The sequence below is a fragment of the Mobula hypostoma genome, chromosome 7 (genome assembly GCF_963921235.1).
Source record: "Mobula hypostoma chromosome 7, sMobHyp1.1, whole genome shotgun sequence".
Classification (NCBI taxonomy): Eukaryota; Metazoa; Chordata; class Chondrichthyes; order Myliobatiformes; family Myliobatidae; genus Mobula; species Mobula hypostoma.
Genome location: NC_086103.1, coordinates 112,190,044 through 112,207,390, shown reverse-complemented (window position 1 = coordinate 112,207,390; position 17,347 = coordinate 112,190,044). Strand labels below are relative to the sequence as shown.

Here is a 17,347-nt window from a genome sequence, read left to right as displayed (position 1 = left end):
ACAATGTTTCTCCGGCGTGATATCACAGAAAACAAGACAGACCAAGACTAACACTGACAAAACCACATAACTATAACATATAGTTACAGCAATGCAAAGCAATACCATAATTTGATGAAGAACAGTCCATAGGCACAGTAAAAAAAAAGTCTCGAAGTCCCCAGTCGATTGACTCCCAAGTCCCCGATAGCAGGCGGCAAAAGGGAGAAAGTCCCTGCCATAAACCTCCAGGCACCGTCAACTTGCCGATACCTTGGAAGCAGCCGACCACAGCCGACCTTGAGTTCATCCGTCCGAAAACTCCGAGCTTCCGAGCAGCCTCTCCGATACAACCTCCCGAGTGCCATCCTCTGCCGAGCGCCTTTGACCTCTCCCCGGCCGCTGAAACACGCAAAGCCGAGAATTTTGCGGCCTTCAGCTCCAGACATTCCGGTTACCACCCACTAGCAGCGGTAGCGAAGCGGCATTTCAGAAGTTTTCCAGATGTTCCACTGTGCACTTATGTCTGTCTCCATCAAATCAGGATTGTGCACGGTCCCCTACTTGATAGATAATAGATATTCATCACCGGGGAGGCCACGCATGCTGTCGTCTTAAACGGAAGTTAACGGTGTTATGCGTCTATAGTTATCAAACATATAACCGAACTTAAAGACAATTCTTAACAGATCTTACTTAAGCACAGTCTTAAGATGGTAGTTTAATAAGTCCAAGTGATTTATACAGTCATTAGGGAGGGACTTCCCCGAAACAACGATTCCTTCGAAGTAATGACGAATCTGCCAATCACAGCTGAGAGATGCCTTGTTCGAAGAAATCACGAAGAAATAAAGTGTCCTAAAGGAACTGACCTTTGGGCTGGAGGGTGGCCACTGCACAAACCTTACCAACCTTGCAGGGGTTTAACTCAAATGTGCATGCCACAATTCCCGGACGAAAATTCAGAAAGGTCGATCATTCCCAAGACGCTGAACGATGTTAACTTTACCCAATCCTTTGGGTTCGGGTAACGCTAGTAATGTCTTCACTCTCTGATGCTGGACTGTAAGGGGAAGATAAACGTGCAACAAGCAAAAGCAGTGGCATCTCCAAAACATCCAACCGGCAACAACAACGTTGCACCAAAAATAAAAATGAGAACTGCATCACAGTAGAGGGCTTTTCTTTTATACCGTGCCATCACGTGACATCACATCACCCTGCTATCATGAGACAATTACATCACGCCCATCACAAGATAATGACATAATGCTCACAAGATAAATACATCAAGCTCACAGGATATGTAACACCCCTTCCCCCCCATTGAGCAGAGGTACAAAAGTTTGATAACACAAACCACCAAGCTCAACGACAGCTCTACTGCACTGTTATAAGATTCTTCAAGGACCTCTTGATCTCTCAATCTATCTCTTTGTGGCCCTTGCATTTTGTCTACCTGCTGTAACTGTATATTCTGAATTCTGTTTTGTTTTCACTTTGTACTACCTTAATAAACTTATGTCTGGAATGACTTATCAGGATAGCATCCAAACAGAATCTTTTCACTGTATCTTGGTATGTGTGACAATAAAAAAAACTATGACTTCCATTTCATGCATCATGGTTGAGCACTAGATTAAGATGAGTATTACTCCCTGGTGTCATTGGCAATGGAGGTGCCAAGGAATGGGTGATGCTTCTCTTTGCTGTCGCAAAAAGATTGAGCAATAAAATTTCAGTAACAAGACAAATAACAGGCACATTTTGAAAGCTATATTAAAACAGTCTCTTCTAAATACATATTTCTCGTCAATTTACAATGGCTAATATAGCTAAGTCCCAAAGTCCAAACAATGTGATGGTTGACCATAAGCTGGTTGGCTCAGGAACATTTGAGAATGCGCAAAAAAAATCAGTTTAGACAATGATGGTCATATTCTGTCAATTAAAAATGATCTAAGTAATATTTAGATTTCATACAGGGCCTATATGTAGCTTTGTGGACCACCAGCCAAGGTCCTTCTCAGCAGAACGGTCAATCTTGTACCATATTTTCAATCATTTACACTCTTGGGCAATCGGTATAGGGCTTAAAGGTTAGGTAGGTAAATCCAAAAGTGAAAAATGAACTTGTGCCAGGGTTCAGGAAAGGTGTGTATTAAGAGACTTTAAATCAATTTTCTATGGGAAAAGGATAAATCTTGCATAGATAAGTCATAGGTCAATCTTTTCTTCCACTGAAGGACAGAGTAGCAATAGAGAGATCAGATGAACACAAGGCTAGGAAAATTACTGGGGAAATGGGAAAAGGTGGCAATTAGAAAAATGGAAGTTTGAAGATAATCAAAGGGTTGGAATTTACCAAGAGTAGATATTGTGGAGCTATGAAATTTTAATATTGGGGACATGTTTTTGTAGAAACAATTTGTATTCAGGAACCAGAACTGTAACATCAAATGTTGCAGATGCCACAGGAGTATAATTAATACGAAGAGAAATGCAAACATCTTTCAAGATGAAAATTCAATTGACAAATTAATTTCAATGTAGATAAATTTTACGTGGTACTTACAAAAGCTGCGTCCGACGTAAAATAGTAATAGTCTGATTAATATTCTGAAGTTGCAAATCATGAGAAATTTCACCTTGTTAGTTTTTCATGGTTTTGTCCGTCATAGCGTCTTACCTCCGCGAATTCTTTTCTGGGTACAAATACGTGCCCAGCTGTAACACCAAATGGTTGCATCTGGCGGAGAGGCAGGAACTGTTATGTTGTCTGCAGTGGTCGGGGGAAAAGAATTGAGCACGGACTCCCGTCTCCCAGCAACCAGCAAACTCTAGCGGAGAATGGCGGCGGAAAGAGTAGTGAAGCCTGCGTTTACTTTTAGGCATCTGAGCAACAAGAAGATCAGCTTCATGAACGATAGAAAAATCTGCGATCTGTTTATGAAATGGTAAAAAGATGCAGGGAGGGTTGACAATGGGAACTATATAATGTTAGAAAACACGGTTAAGTCAGAAGGCGGAGAAGTGGTTCGGAGACACGGCTCGACTCTCCAAAACATATACATCTAGTCGTGTAATTAATCCAGCAACCTCAGAGGGCTAGTCTGCCAGTCGCCTTTCTTTCCATGCAACAGGAGAAGACATTTAGCCAGTGGATCATAAGTGCCTTCTTGTGGCCGGGGGCCGAGTCTTGTGTGCTACTACAATTCATCTATCAAAAGTTCATGAATCCTCCTTGATTGAATCCCTTTGTCTTGAGAGGGGAGGGCTTTAGAGATATCTGTTATTTATATTAGATTTGCCTGTAGCCATTCCCGAGTATTCTTGGCAGGAGTTAGCTTGTATGGATTGAGCATGAAGTTAGTCCTCTCCACTTACGTAATAATAATATTATACTGTAATATGCTTCTCATAGCCACGCGTGATTGCCGCAATGACTTTTCTGCTGCATACCTCACGAGAGTCAGTTGGGAGAAATGTTCTGAACTCCTGTAAGTGTTTCTGCTGAGTAGACTAAATCTTTGCAGGTCCATTGTGCTTTATATATTTCATATGAAACACAATGCACCTGCTCTACCGGGGAGTCTGTGAAAACCCTGCCAAGGAAACCTGGTCAGCAGACTGGTGAGGGTGCTAGGACCAATCACCCATTGCAACTCAACTGATGGACTCACTGACTGCAAGACACACACACACACACAGAAAGTCGTGGTCTCGGCCCAAAACATCGACTATTTACTTTTTTCCATAGATGCTGCCTATGTGCTGAGTTTCTCCAACATTGTGTGTGTTACTTTGGATATCCAGCATCTGCAGATTTTCTTGTGTTTGTGACTCATTGGCTGGTCACGTTGGCTGCATCTGCTATTACTGCCCAAATCAGAATTTCATTGACTTGCTTTGGGGCAGAGGAAGTACTTGTTGTAGTCTCATGATTGAGGAGGCCACTCAGCTGCTGGTATCTATCCATAATCCAGGTATGCCTGTCCACTTTCAGACCCTGAGAGAGCGCTACCTGTAGAGCATCCTCCCACAAAGTTGTGGTAATTATGTATATTTTCTACCCAGTCAGTATTCCCATGGACAATTGCGGTCAATAATTATTGATGGAATTGCCTGTCTTATGCCTGAACCTAGTTAAACTCCGGGTCATGATTGCTTCTGGCTAGAGTAGTCTTGCACTAAAATGGTCATGGACCAGATGTTAATACAGCAGGTTGGGCAATATGAAAGGCAGGAAAAGCCAAAGCCTCTTGAAGGCCTATTTCTCTTATGATGAAAGGGTGGGATTGTGGTGCACTCTTGACCTGATTCAGCTATAATCCCTCAACCGACAACTTAGATCCTTCCTTTGGAAATAACCCTATGCAATTGTTAACTGAATCTCAAAAATGGCCTCTGGTTTCCTATGTGGGCTACATCAGCATACTTTCCATCAAGCCGCAGCATCGCGGGGTGGGGGGGAGAGGTGGGCCTCGGGACTCTTATTAAATGATTGTGATCTTGTGTGTGCTTACTGTGTGTGACTGATGGTAATGTGTCTTTGCACCTTGATCTGTTAGTAACACTGTCTCGTTTGGCTGTATTCATGAGTACAGTATTATATATGGTTAAATGACAATCAAACTGGAATTGAATTGAACTTAACCAGTGGAGATGAGTCTTTGAAGTAGACCACCCATTTTATATTGGGGGAATGTGCATAGAGCCATTCGTAATGACCTGATTATTCACCTTGCACCATTTTACCCATTTCTCACCTCTCTCATTTCTTTCCCCTAGTCCAAATTTTCCTATGGTATTTCCATCACCACCTTGTCCTACTTGAGCATTTAGATCTTCCATGACAATAACAATATCTTGAGATTTACATCCATTCTTTGCTTGTTCAAGCTCTTAATAGAATTTACCTGTATCTTCATTTGTTCCATCTGTTGTTGGTGCATATACCCGTATAATTGCTAAATCAAATGGTTGTCCTCTGAATCTAACAAGGAGCACTCTTTCTGATATTGCCCAATATCCTAAAACACTTTTTCCCATGTTTTCAGCCGGAAGAATTCCTACTCCATTAGTATGGGATGTTCCACAAGAATAAACTAGTGTTTTATTTCTAATCTGACATGTTCCAGCACCTATCCAACAAACTTTGCTAATTCCCATGATGTTAATCTTTAGTCTTGCCATTTCACTTATCACATTGTCCAATCTTCCCGCTTGATATAGGGTTCTTAAATTCCAAGTGGCAATAATTTTCTTTTGTGTTACCTGAATTTTATGAGCAGTAGCTTGATGACGGTCGGGGATCCCCTGCTGACCAGAATCAACCCTACCGAGCGAAGCATCTTCAGAATTGTCCTGAAGATCCTCTTGACACTGTTGTTGTGTGATACATTTTGTGAGTTTGACCATAGTTTTCTTAGCAAATAGATTCTAGGAAACCTAGTATCTAGCAACGGTGGTTTGCTATTGCCTACCATTGGGCAAACTAAAGAAATCGCCATTTCTTTTCCCAAATGTTCATCCGCCTGTACTGTAGCCGTTGACATTTGAGGTCCTAGCTCATCCACCTTCTCCATCATAAGTTCAGTTACTGATCCTGCTGGATCTGCTGTTGGCCTTCGCTCGTATCCTGAGCAGGAGCATATCACCAAGATACTTGTAAGAATTTTGATAACAAGAGCTAAAAGTAAGTTACAAGCTGAAATAAGCAAAGAACAATGTGGTTTTGTGAAAGACAAAGGAACAAGAAATGCAATATTGATGTTAAGGATACTATCAGAGCGAGCTATTCAAGAGCAAAAAGATTTGTTTGTTTTGTCGACTACCCAAAAGCATTTGATAAAGTGAAGCACAATAAGTTATTTGAAATATTACAGAAAACTCTAGATCTAGATTCGAAAGACCTCCGCCTAATCAGAAATCTGTACTGGGAACAAACTGCCGCTGTAAGAATAGATGAAGAAGTGAGTCAGCTTACGAAAATCAAGAGAGGTGTTAGATAAGGGTGTGTTTTCTCCCCTGATTTATTTAATGCGTACAGTGAAACAATATTACAAAAAATAAGAGACATCTTGGGAATCAAAGTTGGCAGTGAAAGCATCCATAATTTCAGATATGCAGATGACACTGTGTTAATTGCAAGTATGGAGGAAGAACTACAAAACATAATTGATATAATTGTTGAAGAAAGTGCAAATGTCGGTCTGTCTATCAATTGCAAAAAGACAGAATGTATGGTGATATCCAAAAAGAAGGAGAATCCTATCTGCAGGCTGAGAATAAATGGAGAAGACATATAACTAGTACAGAACTTTTGCTACTTAGGAAGCTGGGTGACATCAGATGGCAGGTGCAACTTGGACATCAAAAGAAGAATAGGGATGGCAAAAGACACCTTTATGAGAATGAAGAGTATACTGACCAATACTAAACTAGGCATGACAACCCACCTCAGAGTACTGAAATGTTACCTTTATCCAGTTATGTTATCTGGCTCAGAATGTTGGACAATATCTACTAACATGAGGAAACTAATTGTAGCAGCAGAGATATGGTTTTTGAGGAAGATGCAAAGAATATCATGGACGAAACGAATATCTAACGAGGATGTCATAAACAGAGCAAACACAAAAAGAGAAATAATGTATAAGATCATGAAAAGGCAACGTAACTTCATTGGACATGTGATTAGGAAAGAGGAGTTAGAATGCAGGGTAATTATGGGAAAGATTGAAGGAAAGAAAGCAAGAGGAAGACAAAGACAAATGATGATGGAGACAGCAGCCAGAGAACTGGAAATGAATACCAATGAATTGAACCACTTGACCCGAAACAGGAGTGTGTGGGCCATGGCAGTCAAAGCTCAAACTGGGCATAGCACCTAATACTGATGATGATGATGGTGATGACGCATAGAGTCATCCAATGCCAGAGTTCTTCTAAATACAGTGATAGATTCCGAAACAGCCCGTACTTTCTGTGGTTAAAAAACCGAAAGTTCTGAAAATATTCAGCATGTTAGGTTGTGTTCTGTGCTTCAAATCAATGGCTCTTTGTCAATGACGTGTATCTCAATCCACAGACTGCTGTCTAATTTGCTGAAAATTTCCAGCACTTTCTGTTTTTATTTCTGATTCCTGACTTCCAGTATTTGTAGTTTCACTTGTAATTTTGATTCATAATTCCTGCAGCCTGAACAAATCAGTATTCAAAGTTGGTTTTGAATCTGAAAAAGCTGCAACCCTTCTTTTCAGTACTTGAAGGGATTCCCCGTTCCATTTGGCATGTCACATTATGTTCAATTTCAAGTTGGACCTAATGAAGAAGCATATGTTCTCTGATAGAACATCCAAGTACTTTCGTAACTGGTGATGCCACAAAGTGGGAGTGCGTTTTGTTTTTGTTTTTCCTTTAGTCCTTTAATAAAATTACTTTGGGGAAAACCCCAAAAATAAATGATTATTCAGGTTTAATATCTCCGGCACATGTCATGAAATTTGTTGTTTTGTGGCAGCAGTACCTTGTGATACATAATTTTAAAAATTATAAATTACAATAAGAAATATATTTTAAAAAGTAGTACAAAAAGAGAGAAAAAAGTAGAAAAGGGGAATGGTGAAGGAGGAGGGGCATTACCGGAAGTTGGAGAAACCCCCTTTTCCCCCTCTCAGCTTATCTCTTTGCCCTCTCATCACCTCCCTCTGGTGGTCCTTCCACTTTTCTTTCTTCCATGGCTTTCTGTTCTCTCCTTTCGGACTCCCCGTTCTCAAGCCCTGTCTCTCTTTCACCAATCAACTTCCCAGCTCTTTACTTCATCCCTTCCCCTCCCAGTTTCACTTATCACTTTTGTATTTTTCTCTCTCCCCTCCCCCACCTTTTAAATCTACTCCACATCTTTTGTTATCTAGTCCTGCTGAAGGGTCTCAGCCGGAAACGTTGACTGTACTTTTTTCCATAGATGCTGCCTGGCCTGCTCAGTTCCTCCAGCATTTTGTGTGTGTTGTTTGGATTTCCAGCATCTGCAGATTTTCACTTGTTTGTGAAAAAAGTAGTGTTCATGGGTTCATTATCCATTCATAAATCTGATTGCAGAGGGCAAGAAGCTATTTTTGAAATGCTGAGTGAGTGTCTTCAGGCTTCTGTACATTCTACTTGATGGTAGCAACAAGAAGAGGGCAGATGGTCTGCATCCTAGAGTGCTTAAGGAAGTAGCCCAAGAAATAGTGGATGCATTAGTGATAATTTTTCAAAACTCGTTAGATTCTGGACTAGTTCCTGAGGATTGGAGGGTGGCTAATGTAACCCCACTTTTTAAAAAAGGAGGGAGAGAGAAACTGGGGAATTATAGGCCGGTTAGCCTAACGTCGGTGGTGGGGAAACTGCTGGAGTCAGTTATCAAGGATGTGATAACAGCACATTTGGAAAGCGGTGAAATGATCGGACAAAATCAGCATGGATTTGTGAAAGGAAAATCATGTCTGACGAATCTCATAGAATTTTTTGAGGATGTAACTAGTAGAGTGGATAGGGGAGAACCAGTGGATGTGGTATATTTGGATTTTCAAAAGGCTTTTGACAAGGTCCCACACAGGAGATTAGTGTGCAAACTTAAAGCACACGGTATTGGGGGTAAGGTATTGGTGTGGGTGGAGAATTGGTTAGCAGACAGGAAGCAAAGAGTGGGAATAAACGGGACCTTTTCAGAATGGCAGGCGGTAACTAGTGGGGTACCGCAAGGCTCAGTGCTGGGACCCCAGTTGTTTACAATATATATTAATGACTTGGATGAGGGAATGAAATGCAGCATCTCCAAGTTTGCGGATGACACGAAGCTGGGTGGCAGTGTTAGCAGTGAGGAGGATGCTAAGAGGATGCAGGGTGACTTGGATAGGTTGGGTGAGTGGGCAAACTCATGGCAGATGCAATTTAATGTGGATAAATGTGAAGTTATCCACTTTGGTGGCAAAAATAGGAAAACAGATTATTATCTGAATGGTGGCCGATTAGGAAAAGGGGAGGTGCAACGAGACCTGGGTGTCATTATACACCAGTCATTGAAAGTGGGCATGCAGGTACAGCAGGCGGTGAAAAAGGCGAATGGTATGCTGGCATTTATAGCGAGAGGATTCGAGTACAGGAGCAGGGAGGTACTACTGCAGTTGTACAAGGCCTTGGTGAGACCACACCTGGAGTATTGTGTGCAGTTTTGGTCCCCTAATCTGAGGAAAGACATCTTTGCCATAGAGGGAGTACAAAGAAGGTTCACCAGATTGATTCCTGGGATGGCAGGTCTTTCATATGAAGAAAGACTGGATGAACTGAGCTTGTACTGGTTGGAATTTAGAAGATTGAGGGGGGATCTGATTGAAACGTATAAGATCCTAAAGGGATTGGACAGGCTAGATGCGGGAAGATTGTTCCCGATGTTGGGGAGGTCCAGAACGAGGGGTCACAGTTTGAGGATAGAGGGGAAGCCTTTTAGGACCGAGATTAGGAAAAACTTCTTCACACAGAGAGTGGTGAATCTGTGGAATTCTCTGCCACAGCAAACTGTTGAGGCCAGTTCATTGGCTATGTTTAAGAGGGAGTTAGATATGCCTTGTGGCTACAGGGGTCAGGGGGTATGGAGGGAAGGCTGGGTTCTGAGTTGGATGATCAGCCATGATCATAATAAATGGCGGTGCAGGCTTGAAGGGCCGAATGGCCTACTCCTGCACCTATTTTCTATGTTTCTATGTTCTGGGTGATGGGAATCCTTAATGTGGATGCTGCCTGTTTGAGGCATTGCCTTTTGAAGGTGTTCTTGAAGTTGAGGAGACTAGTCCCCACGATGGAGCTGGCTGAGTTGATTTACAACATATACACAGAAAGGGAGGAGCCCCGGGTACAGAGGGCAATGTTATTTTCAGAAGAAAGAGTTGTCTTGCTTGATTCGCTTATTACAGGGCCTGATCCATTTAGTTAACTTGATTGTCATTACTATTACATGTTATATTTATTATCATACATCGTTATACTTATCAAATAACTAGAGTGTACCCTCCATATTATAGAGTTTAGAAGGAAACTACTTTTAGGAAAACACTACAGGGTTTTGAAGCTTATTACTTAAAAATGTGACTGAATGCTTAATTAAAAAAACATACTGACTTGGTGCTAATGATGATTTCCTCCTTCTCACAGTATTTATATTTTATCTTGGTAGGTCAATGCATGGTAGGATCATAGTCCAGGCTTTCAGTTTTGACGAATACTTTCAGCCTTATGATAAAGATAAGTTTGTACAAGTGAGTGCTGTTGTATTTTCATTTTTTTTTAATAATTGTCAAGTTACATATTTACTCATGCTATTTTTGGCATCTGAATTGTTGCTTCAGATGTCTGAAAACTAATCTTATTTTGTGAGAGAATAATTTTAAAGTGCTTTCTTTCATGTATTTAATAAAGGTATAAACCTTATTTTGTACTCATCTATCTCTATCAGTTTTATTTTCTCTGATATAAAATGCATAATTTTTGTAAAATTATCCTTTCAAATGAGATTTCAAAACTAAAATAATATGAATGAGCTTTTGAAATTATTATGGTTAGGGACTGAAAAATTAGCACATTCACTGTATGTACTAGTGCTATGCTCATTGCAAAAGATTACTTATCCTACAGAACTGTGCTAATGTCTTAGCTAGGGTGCCTCTGGTTTTTGCACAGTGCTGTATATTATATCTTTCCTGTTACCAAATAACACTTAATACTACTGAGCTAATACAAAGCTAAGTCCTCGTATTGCTGTTTCCCAATCGCCTTCCTACTTACTCGAACTAGGGGACATTGCCTCAGGATTCAGGGAAGAAGATTTAGGACGGAGATGAGAGAAACTGTTTTTCCCAGAAAGTGGTGAATTTGTGGAATTCTCTGCCCAGGGAAGCAGTTGAAGCTTCTTCACTAAATATATTTAAGAAACAGTTAGGTAGATTTTTACATAGTAAGGGAACTAAGGGTTATGGAGAAAAGGCAGGTGGATGGAGCTGAGTTTACGGACAGATTAGCCATGATCTTATTGAATGGCGGGGCAGGCTCGATGGGCCGGATGGCCTACTCCTGCTCCTATTTCTTATGTTCTTATTATGTTTAACCATCATACAGTACTGTGCAAAGGTCTTAGGCATGCTAGCTATACTTATGTGCCTACAACTTTTGCACAGTACTGTACTTACTAGAAATGCAGAATGATTTAATAGTTTTAATTTAAAACATTTCAGTATGTCCTTCTGAACATGTATGCTATTTATTATCATGGGATAGAGTTTCTTCCCAGGTAGTACAAAGTATATGCTTTCAGTAAGTTCTTAATCTCAGTGTTAAACTTTGTTACAGAACAGAGGTTCGTTCAGGTATAAAATTAAGACTCAACCTAAATTTGATCCAAACCCAAGTAGTTATAATTTTTTCAGAGGCACTTGTGGAAAAACAGAAAATACTTGCTTTGCTGCACAGACATTACTGTTTAATCAAGAACGGAGGATATATGGTGAAACAAAGCCATCAACCTGACCTGAATTGGGACATTTTGGCCATGCCCAAATTGACATAACACAACTCCAAACATTCCGTCAGAACATATATCAGACTTGAGCTGGACCATATACATGCAGTCCATCAGACTTGGGTCAGTTAGCCAGCCTCAAATGCAGAAAATACAGAGTAGTACATGTGAAGCTTGAAGACACAGATGAAGTTTATTCAAGGATGTAATGATGTCTCTTGAACATTCTATGCACATTATTGTAGTCCAGAGAGATGTCAGTCACATGACACAATCCCGAAAGACGTAACAGCCAAAAAGCAACAATTAATTGTTGACAACCAATATAGCATATCTTACAGGCTTAATCAGTAATCACACCCAGACCACTCAGAGTTGCTCTGCATTCACTTTTAAAGAAGAGGGAAATCATTTTGTGTTATTATTATGAAATAATCACTTTTACAGTGACAACGTATTTTCCAATAAAAAAATTAAAAAGATTTACCAGGATGCCCATAAAAATGATTTTCAAGAGTAGTGTCACCAGCAAAATCTTGCAGCTTCAACCTGGGATGTGACCAGTTTCAGGTATAGGGTTTGCTATCTTAAAGTTAAGATTAAATTTGAAACTAGCATTAGAAGATTATAGAAAACATAATCTTAACTGGTTTGTGGCATAATTAATTTATTTTAAAACTGTCTGTGTGTTTGGTGCTGGTTTGAATGATTTTTAAGAAATTCTTCACCATTATTTTATATGAGTTTTAGATACAAAAAAAAGTATAAATGAATATTTCAATTCCATTGTACTTAATTATGAGTAAAATTTTCAACAGTAACTTAATTATAGTTTTAGGTAGTGTATAATTCAATGAAACATAAACCTCAGAATTTGGACTTACTTTTCAGCATTAAATGGAGTGCAACATTATTGTCACCATATCACTCCAGAAATTTTTCAAGTCATCTGGACATGAGTCATTTTAATACTTTTGATTTCCATGGCAGTTGTCTTTGGAATGAAGTCATTCTTTTGGAGTGGGAAATTGGTTGCAATGTTCCCCTGTTAAATACACCTGTAGTGCCCTGTTTTTTTTTCAGCTGTGTGATTTGTGTAGTATCACCACCTACAGGGAGCATCCCAGAAATAAAAATCTGACCCTTGCACTTCCACTTGCCCTTTTTCAAAAATTAGCTTCTCTCCTTCAAGTCTCCCACCATTTCACCAAGTTTTCCAGCCACTTTGGCTCTGATCTCTTGACCCAGGCTCCAATCGTGCTTAATGGCCTTTATTTCCAATTTTCACCAGCCCAAATCTTAAAGGCTGTAACTTCTGTAAGAAACATTGAACATAAAATCACGTCATTTCTACCTATGTATTTCCTTTTTCTTAGGGTATAGAAATAGGCCATTCAGGCCATCAAGTCTTCGCCAGCTCTCAAATCAAATCAAGTTTGATTATCATTCAAATGATACATAGATACAGCTGAATGGGATAGCGTTCCTCTTGGGCCAAGGTGCAAAACACTCAAAATAGCAGGCAAACATTTAAAATAGTGAGTAACATAATTTAAAATAGCAAGCAAAGAAGCATATTCACTCGGAAAAAAAAAATATAATCCAAGGCTCAGAGTGACAACGTCTGACAATCAATAGTATAGTCTCCTAGCAGTGTGCAAACACACGCAAACCAGCCTATCATTCCACTGCTTGAACAAAGGAGGGCAGCACCAACGGGAGAGGCAAGGCTCCAGCCAAGCACAGAAGCCACGCTGTAACGCTTCCCCATCTTCTCACCTGGTCTACAGCAGCAGGCAAGCCTGAGGCTTGAGGCCTAGTCCTTGCAACAACTGAAGCTACACAGCTCCCATGTCCCTCCACCAGACGAGGGTAACAGCAGACATCCCACCTCTCTCGGAAGTTCCGGGAGTCTCCCGCATATTGATAGTGGCTCCCTGACACCCGCAAGTTATATACAATATCCCGGAAATCAATTTTTTGAAAGCAAGTGAAGGGGGGGGGAGGGAGGGAGAGAGGGGGAGAGAGAGAGAGAGAGAGATATGTAGCAAGAGAGTGACAGAGAGAGCATCCTGATTGGTCACTTTTTGTGCTAAGTAGACCTATCAGTTTTCTCTGTGAGTGGGTTTTACAGTCGACCTCGCTCTCTTTCATTGTCCATCAGTTCAGTTTAGTGTCCTGCAGCGCCATGGCAGAGTGTTCCAAACAAAAATATAAAACGTACTTCACCCCAGACAACACTAAAGTGTTCCCCTGCCTAATGGGGGGTCAAAAATAATGCGAGTATTGCTCACTGCACTGTTTGCAACAGTGACTTTTCTATTGCCCATGGTGGATTAAATGATTCTAAAAGACATGATGAGTTGAGTTTAACAGGTGTCATTCATTCATTAACATAGCTAACATTATTTAAACTAGCTGGCTAGCTGCTAAGGATGTTCTATGTGATGAGGCCAAACTCCCTGTAGACTTGCTTAAAGTTGTAATGGAATAAAAATGCGACTCCATGATAATATAATATAATATAAGTACATATTTTAATGTCACATTTTCTGCATAAGATAATATAATAAGGGTACACCTTATGCTTTTATTTCTTTCAGGGACCACAACATATTAGGGAGGCTAAGCGCAGGGAAGGCTGCTCAAGTATTTCACAGTTGCGGGGGGCGGTGGGGGAGGGTTGGGGGTGGTGGTGCTACCTCTCTGAAATGAGTTTTTGCAGGGTGGGATGTCTGTAACAGGCTTGTGGCAACTTACATTATCACTGTCCAACAGAGTCTTGTAATCACAAGTAACATGTCCAAGACAATCTCCCATCGTTATACTGCACCAACTTCAAAGATTCCAAGTAGTAGGCAGCAACACGGTTTGCCCCTCCATACCCAAACCAACTCCTCCGATGTCCCAACTGCCTCCTTCTCCAACATCCCAACCTTCGACACCTCAGCCAGCTTAACTCCAGTGTCTTGGCCAGCCCCTTTAACATGTTGGCCGGCTCCTTCTCCAACATCCCAGCTGGCCCCTTCAACACCTCAGCCAGCTCTGCTGCTGACACTAATCCAGCTCCTCCGATCAGCAAGCAGTTCACTGATGGAGTGGTCCTGCAGTACTCGAAGTTTTTGAAGTAGAATTGTCTTTCGACCATAAAATACAAATTTTATAAAGAAAAAAGCACCTTTGGTTGGCTCGCAAGAAGCCGCTGCATTTGCATGTGCCAACATCTTACTAGAAGAAGCAATCACATCCACTGAGTTTCTTTCTTATTTACATGCCTAGCAACTCCTTGCTGATTTTCCTCCCAGCTATCATTCACAATGGTCAATTAACCTAAAAAAAACGGCACATCTTTAGAGGAAGCTAGTGTGTTCGGTGAAAAAATACTCAGTTATGGGAAGAACAAACAAACTCCATATAGACAGTACCGGAGATCAGAAGCAAACTCAGAATACAGGATCCATGAGACAGTAGCATTACTTGCAGAGTTACTGTGCTCCTCACCTGATCCCCTCCCTCTCCTCTCCTCAGGCCTGAACATCGCCCATACTGCCAGCTTTTCCTTCCAACTCTCAGATCTAAACCCAGTCCCAGACTGTTTTCATTTGTGGTCTCTAAAATGGCTAAAGGAGAGCATGCACCAGGAAAGCAACTGTACCTGATACCTTGCTCCTCAGGGGCTACTGAATCTTTCTTTAATGGGTAATTTAGGAAAACCACAGATGAATTTCTAAACTACTATGCTATGATGTGGAGCAAATTATAAACAGACAGAAGAATGTGCATTTGTATGACATCTTTCAGAATTTCAGAACATCCCAAATGGCTTATAGCTGAAGTTTAGTCACTTTTTTGATATAGGAAAAATGATGGCCAATTTGTGCACAGCAAGGTTTCGCAAACAATGATGATCACCAAGTAATCAAACTAAATTATTTAAGTGAAAGACAAAGAATGGAAACCTTTCTTGCTCTTGATCAGTTGAATATCATAGAATTTTTAACTTCCTTGAAAAAGTACTTAAATATTTCACTTGGAAGATAGCAATAGTGACAGAGCAGCATTCCTTCAGCATTCTTTGGGAATATCCACCGGGACTTTATGGTCATATTTCTAAAATAGAACCTGAAGCCACAACCTCAAAATTCAGGGGTAAGAGATGAGATTTACATTAAGACTAATCTGAGTTGGGCACTGGTAGCAGCAAAAAAGAATCTGCATTTATAGTGCATCTTAATCTGTGAATGTGATTCCAAGATACTTCGCAGGCAGTGAATTGAATTTGAACAAAAAACATATACTTTAAGTATTATAAGGTATATATGAGTACTCATTTTGTATGTATTTATTGTACTGGTTATTAAGTATAATTATTTTATGTGTTCTAAATCCATAGGCATTTTTCAAGGATCCCAATGTTGTGATCAATCTTAAAGTGGTCTCACCTTTAACTTGTGAATGGACAACTCTAGGTATGACCAAAGTACAAAGTACTTTTAGCACCAAAGTCATTGAATCAGAAGCAGGTTTATTATCACTGACTTACATTATGTGGCAGTTGTTGTTTTACAGCAGCAGTGGAATGTAAATACATAAATTACAAAAAATAAATAATGGTAAAAAGGAAATATGAGGCAGTGTTCACAAGTTCGTGGACTATTCAGAAATATGATGGTAGAAGAGAGGAAGCAGATTCTGAATCTTTGTGTTGATCTTCAGGCTCCTATGTATCTTCCCTAATGGTAATAATGAGAAGAGGGCATGTCCAAGCTAATGAAGGTCCTTAGTGCTCTATTTCACCTTATTGAGGCAGTGCCTCTTGAAAATATCTTTGAAGATCGGAAGAGTTGTGCCCATGATGGAGTTGGCTGAGTCTATAACCTATAAAAAAATCTTGTAAAACTAAATTTCAATGTAAACTTATATATGATCTGATTAAACTGGAATATGTATTGGACTAAATCCTGCTGCTTTAAATAAAAACAAAATTGTTGGTAATAATTAGCAGATCAGACAGCACATGTGGAGACAGAAACATGGTTATTTCTTGGAAGTCCTGAGAAAGGACTTTGGGAATAGCTGAGAGGATCATAGGCATCTCCCTACCATCCATTGGGGACATTTATCAGGAGCGCTGCATAAGCAGAGCCCTTAGTGTTATCAAGAATCCCACCCATCTATCTCTTTGACTTTCTACCATCCAGCAGGAGACTCCGATGCATAAAGACAAGAACAGTCAGGATGGGAAACTGTTTCTTCCCTCAGGCCATCACACTTCTGAACTCCCTGCCACATCCCATTCAAAGTGCCACTAGTTAATTAGTTCCGGACCTGACAATATTTAAGTTAAGCACTTTACTTTGTTTATTTATGCATAATTCATCTGTAGATTGTATTCTAAGTTATTGTGTGTTATGTGAACTACTGTGCTTTACACCCTGGTTCAAAGAAACATTATCTCCTGTGATAGTATACATGTATATAGTTAAATGACAATAAACTTGACTTGATACATGAGATTCTGCAGATGTTGGGAATCCAGAGTAACACACACAAAATGCTGGAAGAACTCAGCCGACCAGGCAGCATCTATAGTGATTTTTACTTTTTATTCTTTTTATTTATTTATTTATTTATTTATTTGGAGATCTAACGTGGGCCTCTGAGCTGTGCTACCCAGCAACCCCAATTTAACCGTAATCCAATCACACAATGTACAATGACCAATTAACCTACCCGGTACACATTTGAACTGTGGGAGGAAACTGGAGCGCCCAGGGAAAACCCATGCATTCCACTGGGAGGACGTATGAACTT

General features: G+C 40.3%; 1 protein-coding gene across 1 annotated transcript in view; it reads left to right on the top strand.

Moving 5' to 3' along the window:
• The first annotated feature begins 2,812 nt into the window (after positions 1 to 2,812).
• Positions 2,813 to 17,347, top strand: part of cfap300 (cilia and flagella associated protein 300) — a 63,720-nt gene continuing 49,185 nt past the window's right edge. The window contains exons 1-3 of the mRNA XM_063052821.1: positions 2,813 to 2,936; positions 10,196 to 10,277; positions 15,927 to 16,002. Of these exons, the coding sequence (XP_062908891.1) occupies positions 2,830 to 2,936; positions 10,196 to 10,277; positions 15,927 to 16,002 (265 nt within the window). The 5' untranslated portion in view covers positions 2,813 to 2,829. The remainder of the gene's footprint in view (positions 2,937 to 10,195; positions 10,278 to 15,926; positions 16,003 to 17,347) is intronic.